We start from the raw sequence: 19,684 nt of genomic DNA on the forward strand, positions 1-19,684 counted from the left end.
GAACATTGATTTTGTTCAGAATCTATGCTGTGGAAGCAGGCTTACACAAGGCGAAATACAATCACACTAAACAAAACTAGTGAGATCAGTTCTGATTGCTGAAATAGTTCTGTCCTAGCTATATATGGGCAGACGTGTTTAACTCTACTTCCGTTACATTCAGTTTCTGTCACTTCCACACCCCATTAAATCAAAACTGAAGCATCTCTCTCTTTATTCATTTTCTCTGTCGTTTGCACTTGGCCAATGACACGTACAGGCTACACTGACTCTCATTAGCTGCTCTGCCCTAGTTTGCTCTCTCTGAAGTTTCTCTTCCCCAGCTCATTTACCCCTACCGTCTTTTATCCATTTCAGTTTTCTTTATTTTTATCTCTTTTCTTTAGACCCTTCTCATTCTTTAGCTCAGGGGTGATTAGAAGCTAAGCTGGTAATGGGACTTGGAGGTGCTGATAAGTCTGTTAACTTTAATTAAAGACATTTACTAGGATGTAAAGACATTTAGCCAGAAGCTGAAGACCATTTCTGATTATATCTCTAAATCCTTTTTCTTATGTTCTCACTCTCTTTCTCTCTGTTTTTACAAGCACATTCCCACACTCTTGGCTAACAGTCAACTCTGTTCAGTTTTATGACCAGCCTTTCTTACGGTTTGCAGTTCAGAAATTAGCATTTTTATACTTATACTATATGATCTATATACTATTTTGTAATTATATGATCCTTGTTATAGCCAGAAGCAGGACTAGGCCTATGTGACTGCAGATAAAAACACTGCATGCATGACTTATCTCATTATGATACTGTTGCTGCATATAAATTACTGTGTTCTGTTTATCAGCCTCCATGTTTGTATTATTGCTTCTGTTTTTTATATGCGTGTTGACATTTGTTGTGTTTATCAGCTTCTGTCACATGTTGTTCTCAACACTTAGTGTCGGGCCACTTTTCCTGTCTTATGCTTGTGGTCAAATGCGAGAAAAGAAGACATACTCTTGCACTTTTGCTAGCTAACTATTAATGTTGTTTCAGCAGCAACATGGGGAACTATTTTCATGCTTTCATACTTGTTTGTTTTGGTTTATGCTTTATCATCTCTACGCTCATGGCAGGTATGAAAATCTAAACAAATTTAAAAGCTTGTTATAACGATAAAGCATACATGTAACATATATAAATATATATATATATATATATATATATATATATATATATACTTATATATATACTATATACTATATATATATATATATATATATATATATATATATACTATACTTCTGAAATTAAATAAAGTTAAACCTGAAAAGTTAAATTTCCAAGTATAACTAATTTAATTCTATACCGAAAAAAATCAAACATACTTTAAGGACTAGAATATCTAGATATCTCTGTCATCTACATGAACCACAGAGACACTAAATTAAATTGAGCTTATATTCATGTGCTGATTAACATAACTGCAGCTTATACTGCTCTACAGGGGTTTTCACACTGTGGTTTGGGGACCCGCAGGGGGATTCAAGGGGCTCCACAGAAAATTAGGGGGAAATTTATGTAAAAAGATAAACTTACAGTGAATTTTCCAAAATAATACATTATTTTTAAAAAATATTTCTTGCCTAGCATGAAAGTTTCTCAAGTTAATGTCTTGACTGAATGAAATTAAATAAAACAATTTTATAAAATGTTTTAAATGTCATGCTTTTCAGTAACTGTGTGTGTGTGTGTGTGTGTGTGTGTGTGTGTGTGTGTGTGTGTGTGTGTGTGTGTGTGTGTGTGTGTGTGTGTGTGTGTGTGTGTGTGTGTGTGTGTGTGTGTGTGTGTGTGTGTGTGTGTGTGTGTGTGTGTGTGTGTGTGTGTGTGTGTGTGTGTGTGTGTGCGTTTAAAAAATATGATCTGCAGGTAATCTATGGAATGATGTGGTCATGGTACGTGAAGACTCATCTGTCACCCTATCCTGCTTTGATTCACCACCCAAATCTTCTGTACTGGTTACCTGGAAGATGATGTCAGCGAGGGAGGATCGTTGGTCATATTTATTATCAGCCAACTGCATTGATGGACAAACAGATGGACACAGTAGCAGAGTGTTTGGAGGCAGGACTTTTGAGATCTCTGCAGATGCCTCTCTGATCTTCAGGGCTACAGCAGATTCTCAAGGACGCTACTCCTGTGTGATAGAACAGGACGACAAGAAGCTACAGGAGAGGATTGTTCTGCTCGCTCTGATAAAATGTACACTACACAACCCCACCATGCACACCACATTCTTCATTTCTCAATGTGTCTGATATCTCCAGGCATTCTCTCCCTCTCTTTTGCAGTAACTGTCACTCCCACGCCCCCTGTCACAGTGGACAGTACACTGAGACTGGTAGCTCGGGTGTCTCCCTCCTCCGTGGCTTCCTGGGGAACGTGGGTGTCTTCCTCGGGGGAACAGCTATACACTGAAATCTCCCATGACAAGGGCAGTCTGCTCAGCAAGCTGGCTCGCATTACCAGTAAAGACACCGGAGTCTATACCTGCAGAATCCGTGTCCATGGTAACAATGGCACGTCTGTCTCGGAGCACAGGGTGAATGTGACAGTGAACGGTGAGATTTGAAGATATTTTGTGAAAACACGCTAGTCAGATAATCTGCTTAGTATGTTATCTTTTAAACACGATGGGAAGGATATAACGTTCCGTTTTTTTCTAATGCAGCAAAAAAGCAGAAAGTTAAAAAACCACTCTCTTATGAAAGATAAAATAACATATATTTTATCTAACAGTAGAAGACCTATACACTTCATATTATGGAGCCCCAATTAAAGATGAAAGGATTATTTCAATGTTTTTGTATTTATTCGCAAAACTTTTGAGTTCTCTTGCAATAGTATTGCAGTTTCCTGCTAAAAAAACATTGTGTTCGCTTGCAAAACTTTTGCGGTCCCCTGAGAAACTGCGTTTCAAATAGAATTTTCCTCCCATCTCATATTTTTTTCCACCATCATAATGGCTTATGTACATGGTGCAACAGTCTCCATTCATTTTCTCCTTTGGTAAATTGATTTTTGCAGATAACTTATAGACATTTAAAGACAGACCTCCTGTGGGTTCAGTGTTTGTTAATTGATGGTATATAATTTTCTGAAGCCACATTATTTCCACATTATTGCCACATGAAGCCACATTATTATATAGCCACAAGCCGCATTATTTCAACTTTCAAAATTATTGTGTTTAACAATGGAATAAATGGTGAAAGACTACATTACCCATCATGCTGTACAGAAAATTCCACCAATCAGAGAATCACGGTGAGCAAATTGCCCCAAAATTCACCTTTTGTATTGTATGAGTTTGTATTACTCTGCTTGTCAGTGTTGAGTGACCCCTTTGAATCATTTACTCCACTGATTCATTCAGAAAAGAAACAAGTGACAGGCTGATTCTGAATACTTAAGACAAAAACATTATATAAAAAGACTATGTCCAAATTCACAGTATTCATAAAACATTAGCCAACAAGTACTGGGATGACTTACTACTTCTGGTGAGATTATGAAGTACACATAGAATGTACATTTACTATCCCATGAGGCCACAGGAGATGATTGTGAATGATATAGTTAAAGGAGTAGTTCACTTTTTAAAAAAAACTTTTGCTGGTAATTTACTCACCCATGTCATCCAAGATGTCCATGTCTTTCTTTCTTCAGTCGAAAAGAAATTAAGGTTTTTGATGAAAACATTCTAGGATTTTTCTCCATATAATGGACTTCATTGGGTACCAAACGATCCAAGGTCCAAATGACAGTTTCAGTGCAGCTTCAAATGGCTTTAAACGACACCAGACGATGCATAAGGGTCTTATCTTGCGAAACGATCGGTCATTTCAAAAATAAATAAAAAAGTTTAAGTTTTATAAGCACAAATGCTCGCCTTGCTCTGTTCTGTGATGCATGTTCATGACTCTCCTGAAAACAAATCTTTTCTCGAGTCATTTCGTTCGTTGAATTTATTCGAGTCATTTCGTTCATTTAACGAACGAAATGACTCGAAAAAAGATTCGTTCATTTTGATGAACGAGTTCGAACAGGAGAGTCACGAACGTGCTTCACAGAACAGAGCAAGGTGAGCATTTGTGCTTATAAAACTTAAACTTTTTTATTTATTTTTGAAATGACCGATTGTTTCGCAAGATAAGACCCTTATGCATCGTCTGGTGTTGTTTAAAGCCATTTGAAGCTGCACTGAAACTGTCATTTGGACCTTGGATCGTTTGGTACCCAATGAAGTCCATTATATGGAGAAAATTCCTAGAATGTTTTCATCAAAAACCTTAATTTCTTTTCGACTAAAGAAAGAAAGACATGGACATCTTGGATGGCATGGGGGTGAGTAAATTATCAGCAAAAGTTTTTTAAGAAGTGAACTACTCCTTTAAGTGACGCAAGTGACGATGGGCGAAGAATTAATTCAAGAATACATCGCGTGTTGCTTGCAGAAGCAATGGTTGATTTTACTTGGACTTTGTTTGGAACAATTTTTACTGATGAAACAAAAGTAGACAGAACTTTAACTGCCAATACTGTGTCTAAAATGTATTGCTTATTATTATTTAATACAAACAATGTTACAGATCTGAGACTACACTACATAAAAAAGCAGGGAATATCTCAACCTCATTATAAACAGCATCTAACTTCCTCTCTCTCTCTCTCTCCCACTCTTTCTTTTTCTCTTTCAGAGAGAGCTGTGTTTTCTTTCACAGACCTGACACATGGTAATAGGCTCTTTTGTTACCGGAATACTATTGTGAACAAAATGGGACCATCCTTATGTGCCATTTACCCAGCCTACACTTATCAAACCTAAATATTCTCCTTCAGGTTCTTTTAACTAACTCAACACTGAATTGTTTTCAGCTAACCTCAATGTGCTTTAATTATTGATTGATTGTACAACAATTGAATAAATTATTTTGGTTTATTCTTCCCAAATATTGTATCACCACATGGTTAATCAAGGTTATTAAATCTGAGATGAGAATGTTTCTGAAGAGCTTTTGCTGAGCTTAATAACATAATCCCCATTTTCATGCCTGTCTCGTTTCTGATATCTCCCATATGACTTTGTTCTGGGACTCGTAATGTTCTATTCGCTTGACTGTGTCAAGAACAAAGAGGCTAAAGTGACTCGCAGCACAGTGGACGGGATCAGTTCAAATTGACGATATTGTTCTTGTATCACAGTCCATTTTTCACTCGATTGGCTTCTTCAGTTTCTTTTTATACTCTTTTGCCTTGTACTTTGTATTTCTGACTTTCTCTTGTGTTGAATGAGTCTCTTCCACTGTGTCACTTTACCTTCCTTTGTAATCTCTCCTACCCTATGTCCTCTCCAGGAGACCCAAGGTCTATGGCAGCCCTGTCTCGTTCACTGGTCACTCTAACCTGTCCCCCCATTCTTGGTGACTATGTGCTGCTCTACTGGGAGTATCCTGATACAAAAAGAATGGAGCTCATATTTCAGTTTGACCGCTGGAGGAGGACCTCTACCAACAAGACCAAACATCACCTCCATTTGATAGACCCCGCCTCCCTGGCCGCTGTTGGGAACTTCTCCTTCACGTTAAGCCCAGCCCTGAAGGATGGAGGACTCTACTTGTGCGAGGTCTTCCTGGATGACAAGGCTTTCAGCCAAGGCAACAAACTGAGTGTTTTACATGGTAATATTTTTTATATACATCGAGACTTTTTGAATTGATATCTATGATGGAGTTTGGTGTGTGCAATTTATCTCACATCTTCTATCTGATATCTTATGTAATATAAAAACATGCACCAGCATAGCGCTGAGTGTGAGATATTTAATGCTATTGTGTGATATTATAAAGGGGGAAAAACATAATTAAATAATGATTAATACATTAATTTATTAAATCTAAAATACAATATTAATATAATATTAACGTCAGCATAAAACAGAAATTCCTGGTCTTCCCTATTGTGATGTACATCCAAGTGAAACAACTTCCTGATCGACGAAAGGACGGGACTTGATTTATTTTTTAGGGAATTGGTTGTATAACTGCCATTCTAACGGAATGGTGGTAGTAGTTAGCGCTCGGCGAATAGGGATATCAAAATAAGAACAGTCTACAATCAAAAATCTCAGGAGACAGAAAATGTATTGACACGCACACAGACTGAAACGATGCAGAACAATGAACTGGATTAAGGGCTTAAAATCCCATGTAGTCAATAATTTAATCCCTTAAAACTCGTCCTTGATCACATAAATGGCATATTGAAACGTTTTTTTCTTGTGAAAAATATTTATTTATGCCTTAAAATTGCTTAAATCTAACTCTACACCCTTGCCTCATGTAGTATATGTGGAACCATAAATATGCAAATGAGCTACAGGTGATTTCAAACCGTGTTTTTGAAGCTGTCTTTTGCTACTGCAGTTTTAAGTAGAAAATACTCAGCAATGGTGTTAACTTGTGAATTTCCACATGGTTTTTCTTAAAGCATATTAAAAACACCACATAGGCATATTAACAACATTAAAAACTAGATTTTCAACACAGGGGGTCTTTAAATACACAGTAATGAGGTAACTAAATGAACAACAGGTGAAAATAATCAGTAACTAAGTAGCAAACAGAACTCAGGCAAAGCATAACTGGAAAAAATTAAAACAAAACACAGATGGTGCTTTTCAAATGGAAGGCTGCATCCTACCTAGACCGAGTCCTTCCAGTCCTTCTGAGGCTCGTAGGCTAGAGTCCTCCACAGCATTAAACGCTATGAGACGGTCTAGTAAGTGTGCATGGCTGCGTCACACATGTTCCCGCCCCCACGGTCACGGCACGAAAATACTATTAAAACTTAATTTTGAAAAAATACAAATCTTTGAATTAACTGGCTTTCTGTTAATGCAATACAGTGAATGACAGCCGTCTCCCAGTGGCTTACATTATTAGCAGTTTTGTGTTAAGTGATTAATTTACAGCAAAAAAAAAAAATAATAATATCATGCCTTCATGTCCAAAACCTTTTTTTTTGTCTTAACTTAAAGTTCAGTACCGACTCATTTCCCGTCAGTTTATTTTCATTAATTGTAATGTGTGCAAAGGATTGTGGGTGATTTAAGGCCGGAAAGGATATCCGATGCATTCTTCAAAATAAGCCGAAAGAAGGACACAAAACGAAGGCTGCCTTCCAAGGAGCCTTTAAAATGAGATGGCCTTCAGTGACATTTGATGACGTGGCAGCCGAGATATGCAGCCTTCATAGGATGCAGACTTCCGTTTGAGAAACACCCAGAGAAAATTTACCAGACTAGAGCATAATCCTGAAAGTCTGTCATTATTATTAAAGATCAGGTGAGCACATTAATAAAAAAAAAATAATGATATGCACAAATAAATCATTAATAATAAACACTGCATGGTGACTTTAATTATAAATATTTAATTTAAATACAGGGCTGCCAACTCTCACGCATTGAGCGTGAGACACACGCAATTGACCCAATTCTCACGCTCTCACGCCACACCCCCGATTTCTCACGCTTAAGTGTCAACCCGGTAGGTAAAATGCCTGAAAGATGAGTTTATCTATATATCTACCTGTTGAGCCACTCGCGATCGACTAGTTATACCGCAAATTAGTTAAATATCCCGTAATCTAGAGTAAAGATATTGTGCTCCAAACCGCGCGCACGGCAGAGGTAAGCGAGCGAGAGACCTTGCGTGTGCAGACCCCCCCCCCCCCCCCGTTGGAGTAGTCTCACGCCAAGCTAAACTCAAAAGTTGGCAGCCCTGTAAATATAGTTTAAAAAAATGAAATCCTATCATTATTTCACCCTGATGTCATTCCAAACTTTTCTCCAAACACTCATTCACTGATTCTTAATGTTGCATGTTCTTGCATCACTGGTCTTGAATTAATTTTATAATTGCACAAGCTGTTATATCAATCACAGTAGCTTAGCATCCACGAGTCAATCAGTCATTGTCTTGACTTTCATCTTTCGCTCCCTTTTTTAATCCGATCTCCCTCCGTTGTTACTTTAATCTCTTCTTCCCCTTATGTCCTCCCTGCTCTCCTTTTTCTCACTCAATTCTTTTACTTTTGTCTCTTCTTTCTATATATATCCCTCTCTCTAACATAATGTTTTAGTAGGCCTCATTACAGATCTCATTATGTGTAATTACACCTGCCCGTTGCCGCTGACAACTCTGTGGGTTCTGGGATTACAGTTAAAAACTGAGTTCAATTAGCTTTGGATTGATGCTGCTTTGTGTTTGAGGAGACACTGTACATCAGTCACAGTCAACCGCAGCTGACCAACTACACCCGTCTGTTTAATGAATATATATCATTTTAACCCCTCACTTCACCCTCAGGATACATCAAGCCATCCCGCACCGCTCTGGATCTGAGTTGTATGTACTCAGAGCGATCTCAGGTCAAAGCTGTAAGATTGTCATATGTTCAGGATCCCAGTCGCTTTCTGCAATCAACTGCTGTTTTGGGCCGGATCACAACCTCTGTAGCACTTCCTGTGACCCCTGAGACGGCTGGACGTTATGCCTGCACTCTGTATCTGAAAAATGGAAACTCAGTGCAATATATATACACCGTCACAATGGCCAATACAGGTGAGATTTCTCACTCTCTTTCTGGCACTTTGATTCTTCAAGGTATCAACACTTTTAAAGACTTGAAAATTGAGAGAATGCAGGTGAATATTTATTCCAAGGAGTTATTTTTGTTGCGTGTGATAGGCCTTCTGTGTTTCATTGGATTTTCATAATGAATGAATGACAGGAACATTAGTTAATGGAATCATGTAGGTCACCGGAGAGGTCACATTTCATAATGCAGCACAATTAAGTATTGACCAATCAATTTCATGAAACCCAACTCCATCATAATAGATTATTTCAAACATGGCTCGTGAATCTCTAGAGCAGCAGGGTGCAGAAAATAGAACTGCAGTTCTGCTATTGAAAAGGGACTGATTAACTCAATTACTCAAGAAATTTTCAAAAATGCTGTTTATCTGTTGCTATTTATCTTGAAATTACAATGAATGAAGACGGTGGCTTCCAAAATATGCAAGTATCAAGCCATCCACACAGAAATAGAGGTGTGTTTTTAAGTGTAACTGTGTATTTAGAATGCGGTGTCATGCACGAGATGCTGTGAAATAAGCGAGACACAAGCGCTATGGTCAAACATGTCCATCCAACGCATGTTTATATAAAAACAAAGGAAAAGCAATGCAGTGGAAATGAAGACATCGCATAGCACGGGGGAGTGGAACGGCGAAAAAAGTGCTCTTTTTGAACGGCCCCTTAAAGTGGTCCGTAAAAGTCTTCTGAGTCATATGATAGGTTTGTCTGAAGAACAATGTCAGACCCATGAATGTATTGTTCTTTTGAGTCAGATCTTTGCAATGAATTATTTATTCATGTATGGGACATCCCTGCTTCTGCTATGATGTGTGTTCTGTTCATTATAACAAGTTTCCTCTCAAGTTTCTTCTGTGTGTGATGGCACTGTTCTGAATGAAGATATTTTGTCAAATGAAGTGAACTTCAACAGATTTCCTGTGCTCGGGGAATAGAGAGCAGTGAACAGTGAGGTCCTATCAATCGGAGCGCAACTATGAACTGTAATGAATTCTCCAAAGAGAGATAGAGCAGATGTCAAGATATTCAGTAAATAATGACTTGTGCCAGGTTCAGACGATATCAGGCTGATTTTGGCACAATCCGCTTGATATATAGTGTTGTGGTGCAGGGGCCGGTTGTAAGTTACAACTTAGCCTAGTTTTGACGTAAATGGGAACTAAGTTACAACTTACGAACTACTAAATATTTTTACGTTGCACCATTAAACTTAGTTTAAACGTAACTCTACGTTCCAACTAAATATTTACGGCAGCCTCCAATAAGGAGTAGCCTAACGGTTGGAATAAAATATCAGACAGACTAAACTGCATCAATAAGCTCTTCTTTTTACCTGACAGACTTCAATTCTTTAGACATATATGATAATGCTGACATTTACACTCGCTTACATTTTAAGAGAGAGAACATTATGTAAAAAGATAACTTTATTAGCGGCTCTTTAACACCAACCCGTCCTAAACAGCGCCGCTGTGTGCATCGGCCCATGTTGTGCATGTCAAATATCAGTCATAATCCATAAACGTACTGATATCGTATGTTTTTTATATCAATATTTATTTATTGATCCTTATTTCATTTCAAATATAGTTTCTGAATGTTATTTACATATAAAAACACTTATGTCATTCATGATCAAGTATCGTATTTATTGGAAACTTATTTTTACCGTTAGTAGCGTGAGGCAAAAGTTGTTAGAATGAAGGATAAACTGAAATTCACGGCAATTCAACACTTCTGCTCGTGTATTTGAAGACTGGCACTGGTTCATCGAGGCTAAACGTCATATGATGCGACTACGCATTACTTTTACGGAGAGCTTACGACCTACTAGCTACGTTCTGCCTTACGAACAAATGGTGCAACGGAAGATAGTACAGAGTTAGTTACAAACTAGCTAGTAGTTACTAAGCCTCTAGTGTGGACTTTACGTTCCAATTTAAGAAAGAACTTACGAACGGCTGGTGCAACCCTACCCTGAGGCGGAGAGGGACCAAAAAATCTACCGGGGAATTTCGTGCAACCAACCCTTGCAAAATTATTTAAAATAGATTAAGAAAGTCACCACCACTGGTCACATCTGGTATATTGTTTAGATCCAGTGAAGTCATGTCCCACCACTTTTTCTCAGGATCGATATTGTCCCCCACCACTTTTTGAAACATTGAGGCACGTGCGGATGTACCTAATACAAATAAATAAAACATCTCCAGTTAACTACTGCAGCAGAGCATTAATATAGCTCTCTATTAAATAAGAGATCTAGCGCTAAAATGTGTTGTTTTTGAACTCAAGCTGAGCGCTAGTTGCCACTGCTATCAGTAGCATACACTTGTTCTCTTGTGGCTCGCGCAGTCTCACGCTTCAATCTATCGCAGTTGCGGAGACTCTCTATTCGTTCGGTTGAAATCACAAAATAAAATGCACACAAACATGTACATGCTTGATATAGACTGTAACCACTGATGAACATATTCAGTTAGGATGAGAGAAAAAAAAACTATACGAGTGTGGATAAGAACCCCTTAACCTCTGACACGCTTGGCAAAAGATCTACCACTAGACCATTTAAAGGGTCACTCCACCCATTTGCATTAAGATTTCCATTGTTAGAAATCCAGTCATACTATTGAATGGTCGTGCAACACTCTTTCATTTTCCCCTGAGACGAGAGAAATCCTCTATTTATCTTTCTCACTTCCTCCTACAATGACGCAAAAATCGTCATTTTACGTCATTGTAGGAGGAAGTGTAAAAGGGGGGGAATTCTGTGAAGACTACAAGCACTAGTTCCCACCCTTTCAAACCCGCCCATAGGGTTGGACCTAATCCGCTAACAGACCTATCAGATCAGTGCCTGTGCGTTTGATTTCACCGGGAGAAACTTATTGAAAATATGGACGAAGGTACTGAATACACAGGCGGATGCATTATGGAGGATCTGGATTTTGACGAAGTTATGATAGAAACGGATGTTCGTGGCTACCTTTATGAACCACAGTATAGCGACGAGCAGCTGAGGGCTATGGAGGAACCGGAGGCGGCTGAAGCTGCTGCCACCACAGCCGATGCAGACGATCTGCCTGCCGCGGACGAGGAGCCCGCAATGGCTCGAGCTGCGGCAGATTGGTGGTGCCTGTGCTCTCACTGTGCGCCAATGGACACAGAACAAGAGTCTGTCTGCTGCCGAGAATTCCAGCGGTGCTACGGAATCGGAGGATGACACAGACGTGTGTGTTGTTGCTCACCCGAGTTTCGCACCCCATATGGATAGCGGCGTCCTGGAGACCTACTTTAGAATACCTAAATTCAACTGGCAACGTCAGCCAAAGCCTACAGGGTCAAATGGTCGTCTTTCTGTAAAGTAAGTTTATTTTCATTTTGTTAACACGCTAACGTGGCAGGTGCATTGCACAAATATCTTGCAGTTAAGCTAGCTACTGTAGTGGGAGTGGTCTGCGGAGCTGAGCATTGCAATGCACTATGGGTATTGTTGTCTACAATCCACAAGTACTAAAAAGTCATTTTCTGCCTTTTATCGGCCAAGAAGGTCCCAAATTAGAAATTTATGATACTATTCTACTACATATATGACCCACTTTCAATACATATTCATGTCTCCACCGGTGGAATGACCCTTTAAGAGCTCAAACAAAATTTGTGGATCGATGCATTTATTTACGGGTGGAGCAGAGAGACACCAGGAGCCGGGTGGTGTTGCTAAGAACTTGCAATGTATAACTATTATCAGACCGGCCCTCGTGGCCTCAAAACACTACCGGCCCACCGGGAAAAGTCCCGACTCTCCCGATTGCCACTCCGCCCCCGTTGTGGTGATTCATAAACGACAAAGGGCTCTGGACGCAAGATCGTTTTATCACGTATAGTGTGTCATAGTGGACGACATGACAGCTGAAGCCGCGTCACGATGTCACACACAGGGCCGGAGTGGGTAATCGGGAGAATCGGGAGAATTCCCGGTGGGCCGCTTCACTTTTGGGCCGGTCGAGGAATTTTTTTTTTTTTTACATTTGTCACGTTCTCTATCTTCTCTTAAAGGCTACACGAACGCATTCTAAAGGCTGATTTATACTTCTGCGTCGGACCTACGCCGGAGCCTCTACGCCGTAGCCTACGCTTTGGTTTTAATTTATACTTCTGCGTCGTTGTCCGCGTTGACGCACGCAGAGGGAGCATGTGACACCCGAGGAAGCGGTTTGAGCAGACCAATCACAGCGCTTGCGTCCGCGTAGAATAGACGCGTTGTTACATTTTTGGAGAGGTGCACGTCAGGGTACGCCGGAGGGTACGCGCGATACGCACAGCCTACGGCGTAGCTACGGCGTAAGTTCGACGCAGAAGTATAAATTGGGCTTATCACCACAGCGCGCAGCCTCTGCATGGGTTGTACCATGTAAGGGAGTTCTCCCCTCCTCTTCCAAATAGAGTTGGTTGGGTCCATAGCCCGTCTTTTTCAAAACGTTTTCTCAGGTAGTATAGGCTACCGATAGCTGGGCCGGCCCTACCGTAACTGTACGGGTCAGGGAGGATGGATGGGAGGAAGAGGCCAGGAGGGGCTGAAAAAGCCAGGTTGAAAAAAAGAAAGGCATTGGAGGAGGTCGCAGCCAAATGTGCCAAGCTTACAAATTTATTTTCAAGAGGACAAATACAAGTGGCAACAGGTAAAGAGAGATAGGCCTAGTAATGATTAGCATGTCAAACTATTCACAAGCAAAATATTAAATATAATTAAGGCGAGACACGGCAGGCAAAAACATCATTTTTTTACTGGTCAATTTTGAGATTTTGGGGTACCCTATTTGTCTTCTATCAGACTTGCGGTGAAAAAAAGTCCGAAATACACATTTAGGTATTTATCTTAAAACACTATGTCTGTTTGCGTTAGAAAGCTCTCTCTCTCCTGTACAATGCTGTCGGATCCAAATATGGTCATTTCGTTTTTATCAGCAAACAATCGTGAAAGTAAAAGGGGGGATTGAACTCTGAATGCGCAATCTCATTGGCTGATGCTAAATCTTTAAAGCCCATTTTCTCAAAATGACCTTTCTCTCATACTCCAAGTCTGAAATCTCCACTTCAGTAGCACCTATATACACCACACTTTCCAGTCTTGTACTTAGTTATATTATGAAGAGATTTACTGAGAGATTTGTAAATATATTATTCGTAGCCTGATTTATATAACATTTTATTCCAAAAAACATGGTGAAAATCATTTTTTAAGGCTATTGACAGTATATTCTGATTTACAGGATAATAAAAGTAGATATCCATAAATCCCTCTGTAATTTTAAGAAAGAGCAGTATATGACGGTACATTTTAAACCAAAATGTATTGTTTGTTCAGAAGTGGGTGTAGTAAAGGAGTAAATTACCACAATTTGATACCCATGCAGAAAAATGATAATAACCATGATATTTTTTGTTAACTTCTCAGCTTTAGTGAATTATTATTTAACCTTTACATTATTTTTGAATCATTGTATTAATAAAAACTACACAATAGTAAGAGATGAACAGTTGCTTCATTTATCCAATTTCCTCATGGAAAAAGTGTGCCGGTCTTGGGCCTGAAACTCCCGGGCTGAAAAGTGGCCCCACTCCGGCCCCTGGTCACACAGAATGGCATATTTTTATACAGTCCTCCATGACTGGTTCCTTCACATTTGTGGCGTTGACCAATAGAGTGGTGCAAGTATAATGCCACTTTGTAGCCCAACCGGAGAAAAACCCAATAGGATTTTCCCATAGGCTTTTGGATTATCGCTAAAAACAATATCTGTGATCAACAAAAGTTTGTGATACTTACACGTTTTGTCCATCAAGATAATTATGACAGATGAACACAACTTTTATGAATTATAGAGCCTAAATGCAGTTGCCAGAAGTAAAAAGTTAAAGGTAGGCTACAAACGTAGCCTACATCACGGTCCCACGATTTCAAAGCTAACTCCAACAACTCTTTCAGATTTTATCTAAAAACATTTTCCCAGAATGTTTGAATTAGAATAGTTCATAAGAGCACAATTATAAGCATAATGAGGCTGTAAAAGCAGACTGAGTTTACCTCTTCGGCGTGATGACGTTTAATCTCTTCGACAGCCTCATAGTCCGGTTTAGCCACTTGTTAAAAATTGCCTTTTTAAAGACACCTAACAGCTTCAAAAAAATCACGAGTGGGGTAATACTGATCTATTTTATGTCATAGAATAAAACGTGAAAGTGTCTTGAGCTTGTGTTCACCACAGGCCTTATTTCAGCCATTTAACCAAAACCCCAATCAAAAACATCCGTTGACTTCGGGACGATGGAACTAAAATGTGCTAAAATGCAAATTCACTTCCATGTTTTGGCCTACAAAGTGACGTCATACCTGCACTAATTTATTGGAGCACCGAACCAATACTTGGAATTTGTCCTCCGCATTTAATCAAGTTAACCACACATTCGGAGCAGTGAGTATTGATTTCTTCTGGTATTAAGACTCGAACCCACAACCTTCGGCCAGCTGATGGAAGCTAGTTATTTTAGTCGATAAAGTTTTAAATGTGAATATTTTTCTTACACGAACGCATCGCTCCTCTTCAGAAGGCCTTTATTAACCCGCCAGATCTGCGTCGAGCACTTTAATCAGGGATGGATGCGCTTTGATGGACCTCCAAAAACAAAAACCCTTTCACTCCTATTATAAAGCTTGGAAGAGCCAGGACATTTTTAATTGAACTCTGATTGTATTTGTCTGAAAGAAGAATGTCATATACACCTAGGATGGCTTGAGGGGGAGTAAATCATGGGCCAATTTTCATTTTTGGGTGAACTATCACTTTAAGCTGTTCGTTTAAACAAGGTTCAGATTTTCTTTTAAACTAAAGATTCACAAATATTTAATACATTATTTTTTCTTTTTTTAAAGTTATTTTATATTTCCAATAGTTTAAGTCGTGATTAGAGAGTATTTTAACCACAGCAGTGTCATCAAATGTAACATGTAAATAACAGAGAGACTCAGACTGTCAGTGATAGATAAGAACGGCATCTGTTTGTTCGCTGTTTGCATAAATTATGCCACCTCGCCATATGCAAAAACATTAAGCCAAAACCTTATTTTGTTCATTTCTCTTCCTCATCCTCCATATCTCTGAATCTTTTCAAGACACGAACTCGGGGATAGTAAGTATCGTTACTTCCGTCCTTTCGCTCTGTGTTTGCCTCTAAAGTTACATCATGCACTGTCCCACTGTGGCTCCTTCATATCTAACATAATCAATCAATTTATTTATTTATTTAGAATCATTTATTTTTTAAGGTAATTAAATAATTTCTAACCATTCCTGTCTACTCACATATACCCCTTTTCCACCAAAAAAGAACTGGTTCGGAACTGGTGCTGGTTCAAAGTTAGTTCGGAGTTGGTTCAACTTGCGAACCTTCTCAGAACCGGTTTGTTTTCCCACTGACTAGAGCGCCCAGCGAACGACGTCGTTACGTCACTGTGTACGTCGCCATACAGAAACGCTAGCAAGTACATTATTTTGGGATTATTTCTAACTTGTGTACCATGAAGGCTTTAAAAACAATTGAAATATGTAAGTCTTTTAATCTTTTCCTTTGATATGTAATCATTTCTGATTAGTTATGTACCTCTGTCTTGTGTCTTTTTTCTTTCCGTTTATTTGTTCTATATTTTGACTGTTTTCTTCTTTGCTTACATAATGTTTTCAATAAAAAAATAAAATTTAAAAAAAGCTAGAAACGCTTGCGCCAACTTCAAGCATAATAATTACAATGGTGGACTACATCGTGTTTCTGCAAATGTTTCTCCTGCCTTTGCGGTCATAAAATATGTTTAGGACACATCTAAACCCGCCTCCAGCCCCGCCGTAAGCCTGACACGGTGGTAAAAGAACGGTTCTCTGGTTCTAGTCCAGCAAAGAGTTGGTGCCGCTTTGGAACCAGTTTTCCTGGCCGAGAACCGGTTCTTTGGCTGTCGAAACACAAAGAACCGGTTCGCGAGTAGGCACCGGCTCCGAACCGGCTCTCAAAATGCTTTGGTGGAAAAGGGGTAATTGACACTGTTGTTAAGCAGATCCAACAGTTTCTCCAGGCTCTGCACTGCCACCTGCAGGTGAGTGTTGCCACACAAACACACACACACACACACACACACACACACACACTTCTGCACACTGATGGGTAACCCAACTTAGCTTCTCTTTTTCTGTCTTTTTCACACTCCCCCCAGCAGAAGATGTCTCAGCATCCTCTTATGTTTCATCGTTCTCATTTCTCCTATTTCTGATACCCACGATTGCCGTAGCTGTTGGGGTGTTGCTATGGAAACAGGGCTATTGCGTCACCCACCGAAGTAAGGCCCCACATTGTCTTTTCCCCCCGAGTCCATCAAAGATCTGAAGGCTGTCAGTTCACCCTGGCAGAGGATGATGGACAGAGCAAACCACAATGGATTTGGTGTGATGTGACGTGAAACCCCTGTGTGTCTGTGTTCATTCCTGTAGGTGTCGAGCAATCGCTGTCTCACCACTCCGGAGAGGTGGAGAACATCTATGAGAATCCTGACGATCTAAGACAGGTGATTGAAGTGCGCAGCTCCTCCTTCTCTCCGTCTACCTTGCTGTTTCTCCTTCTCCCCCTGCTGTATTATTAAATCTATTTTTTCCACCCCTTCTTTCTTTCATTCCCCCTCTCTCTCTCCTTGTCTTTCTCTCTCAATGTATATCTATCTGTGCTCTATTATTAAATCTATTTCTTCCTTCCTCTTTCTCCCTCACTTCTCCCAGCAGACACCTCCCCAAGGCGCAGTCTACATGGTGAGTTATTATAGTCCTTCTCAGGCAGAGCAATGAGTAATAGTGTGTGTGTTCCAAAAAAACAGGTCCCAACATTTAACAATCTGTTTGACAGTGTCTGTCTGTGTGTGTGTGTGTGTGTGTGTGTGTGTGTGTGTGTGTGTGTGTGTGTGTGTGTGTGTGTGTGTGTGGGTGTGTTCCATTCCAGTTCTGTCACGCCTGCATTAGTAATATTAGCAGATGAACCGAATCGAACCTCTGCCAAACTATAAATCTGAGATATCTCCGCCCTTCTCATCCTTGTCCCTCTCTCTCTCTCTCTCTCTCTCTCTCTCTCTAGGATCTTAAGCCAACGGGAGAAATGGATGTATATAAAGAATTAGATATAGGTGAGACATGATTGTCTCCGGGTCATATGGGGGATACAGTTCATGCGTGTCATTGTTCATTGCTCTCTGTGCATTAATCATCCTGCTAATGTTTTGCTTGCGTGTGTGTGTGTGTGTGTGTGTGTGTGTGTGTGTGTGTGTGTGTGTGTGTTTCTCATTTCAGATACAACCAGTGCTGTGACTGAGTACAATGGATGTTGAGATAAAACAACTATCTGAAATAAAATTGTACATACATAAATGTGTGAGATGTATATGTGTGACTTTTGTATTAACTTATGACAGCAAACTGTTTTTGTTATTGCTATAAAAAATGACTTTCTTTCATAGAAAACTTAATTCAAAGCAACGTTTTCTTTTTGTTACCTTTTTTATAGCAACTTTATTGTAATGTCAATAATAGTGCACTGTAAGAAAAAAATCTGTAGAAAAATGGAAACGGTATAGGTAATTTTCTGCCAGGACATTTTCTATTAAGTTTACATTTCTTTTACCCTAAAACCAAACACAATACAATGCATAATTCAAAATGTGTGGAAAACACCTGTGAATAATAAAGCCGGAAAATTCCTTTATACAACCCCAAATCAAGAAAAGTTGTTGTAAAATGCAACAAAATCAAGAATCTGATTTGTTAATTATCTTTCAACATTATTTAACTGACAAATTACAAAGAAAAGATTTCCAATGTTTTGCAAATACAAAAAAATTTGGTTTTGATGGCTGCTACACACTCCAAAAAAGTTGGGACAGAAGCAAAATAAAAGTGAAAAGCTTATAGAATATCCCAGTTAAACTCTTTTGAAACAGTCCACAATAAGTAGTGAATTTTTAATAGGTGAGGCTATCATGATTGAGTGTAAAAGGAGCAAAGCAAAGATGGGTCATGAGTCATGACTTTGTGCCAAATTTCATGAGGATTGTCAAACAATTCAAAAATCCCATTTCTCAATGCAAGACTGCAGAGAATGGAGGTCTTTCACCATCTACCATACATAATATTGTAACAAGATTGAGAGAAATCTCAGTCTGTGTAGGGCAAGGCAGGAAACCTGTGTTGAATGTGTGTGACCTTCAGATGACACTGCATGAGAAACGGTCACGCTACTCTGTTAAACAGCTACACGGGCTCAGAAGTACTTTGGAAACGGTTGTCATGAACACATGCAAGGAGAAAACTATACATAAATTCTATGCAGAGATGCCACAGAGTTCTCTGGGCCAGAGCTTGTCTCAGATGGTCTAGAAGACAGTGGAAATGTGTGCTGTGGTCATGAGTCCATGTTTAAGCTTGTTTTTGTGAAAAACGGACATTGAGTTCTCAGTCCCAAAGACGAAAGGGACCAACCAGACTTTTAACAGTGACAGGTGCAAAAGCAAACATTTGTCATGGTAAAGGGGTGCATCAGTGCACATGGCATGGGTGACTTGCATGTGTGAAGGTAACACTGACTATATTGGGATCGTAAAGAGACATTTAATGGCATCAGTGGGAAGCAAGATAATGCAGGTCTCATTCAGTATGTGCTACAACAGAGTGGTTTCTTAGACACTAGAGTGCTTGACTGCCTGCCTGCTGTCCATGTCTCCTGTTGAGAATGTGTGGCCCATCATGAGAAGGAGAAGACAACGATGACCACAGACAGACTGTTGAGCAGCTGTCTTGTATCAGGCGAGATTGGGCAAAAAATCCACATTAAAAAAATGAGTATCCTCAATTTCCAAACTTAAAAAGTGTAATTAAAAGGAAAGTTAATATGACAGTGGT

The 19,684-nt window shown here is 39.5% G+C and overlaps 1 protein-coding gene across 6 annotated transcripts in view; it reads left to right on the forward strand.

Annotated features, from left to right (window-relative positions):
- Positions 1–18,164, forward strand: part of g6fl (g6f-like) — a 56,596-nt gene extending 38,432 nt beyond the window's left edge. Inside the window, exons 1-12 of one of the 6 annotated variants that reach the window (XM_077210047.1) lie at positions 860–1,112; positions 1,906–2,238; positions 2,328–2,597; positions 4,737–4,772; positions 5,394–5,717; positions 8,409–8,663; positions 16,807–16,845; positions 16,966–17,085; positions 17,237–17,310; positions 17,519–17,548; positions 17,868–17,912; positions 18,078–18,164. In XM_077210047.1, coding sequence (XP_077066162.1) covers positions 1,040–1,112; positions 1,906–2,238; positions 2,328–2,597; positions 4,737–4,772; positions 5,394–5,717; positions 8,409–8,663; positions 16,807–16,845; positions 16,966–17,085; positions 17,237–17,310; positions 17,519–17,548; positions 17,868–17,912; positions 18,078–18,101 — 1,623 coding nt within the window. In that variant the 5' untranslated portion in view covers positions 860–1,039 and the 3' untranslated portion in view covers positions 18,102–18,164. Of the gene's footprint in view, positions 1–858; positions 1,113–1,905; positions 2,239–2,327; positions 2,598–4,736; positions 4,773–5,393; positions 5,718–8,408; positions 8,664–16,806; positions 16,846–16,962; positions 17,086–17,236; positions 17,311–17,518; positions 17,549–17,867; positions 17,913–18,077 lie in introns of those variants that run through there. The other 5 variants (XM_077210056.1, XM_077210026.1, XM_077210037.1 and 2 more) reach the window with 5 other exon arrangements.
- The last annotated feature ends 1,520 nt before the right edge of the window (positions 18,165–19,684 follow it).

Source organism: Siphateles boraxobius, unplaced genomic scaffold, assembly GCF_051911475.1.
Source record: "Siphateles boraxobius isolate OS27281-9 unplaced genomic scaffold, OSU_SipBor_1 12, whole genome shotgun sequence".
NCBI classification, from domain to species: Eukaryota; Metazoa; Chordata; class Actinopteri; order Cypriniformes; family Leuciscidae; genus Siphateles; species Siphateles boraxobius.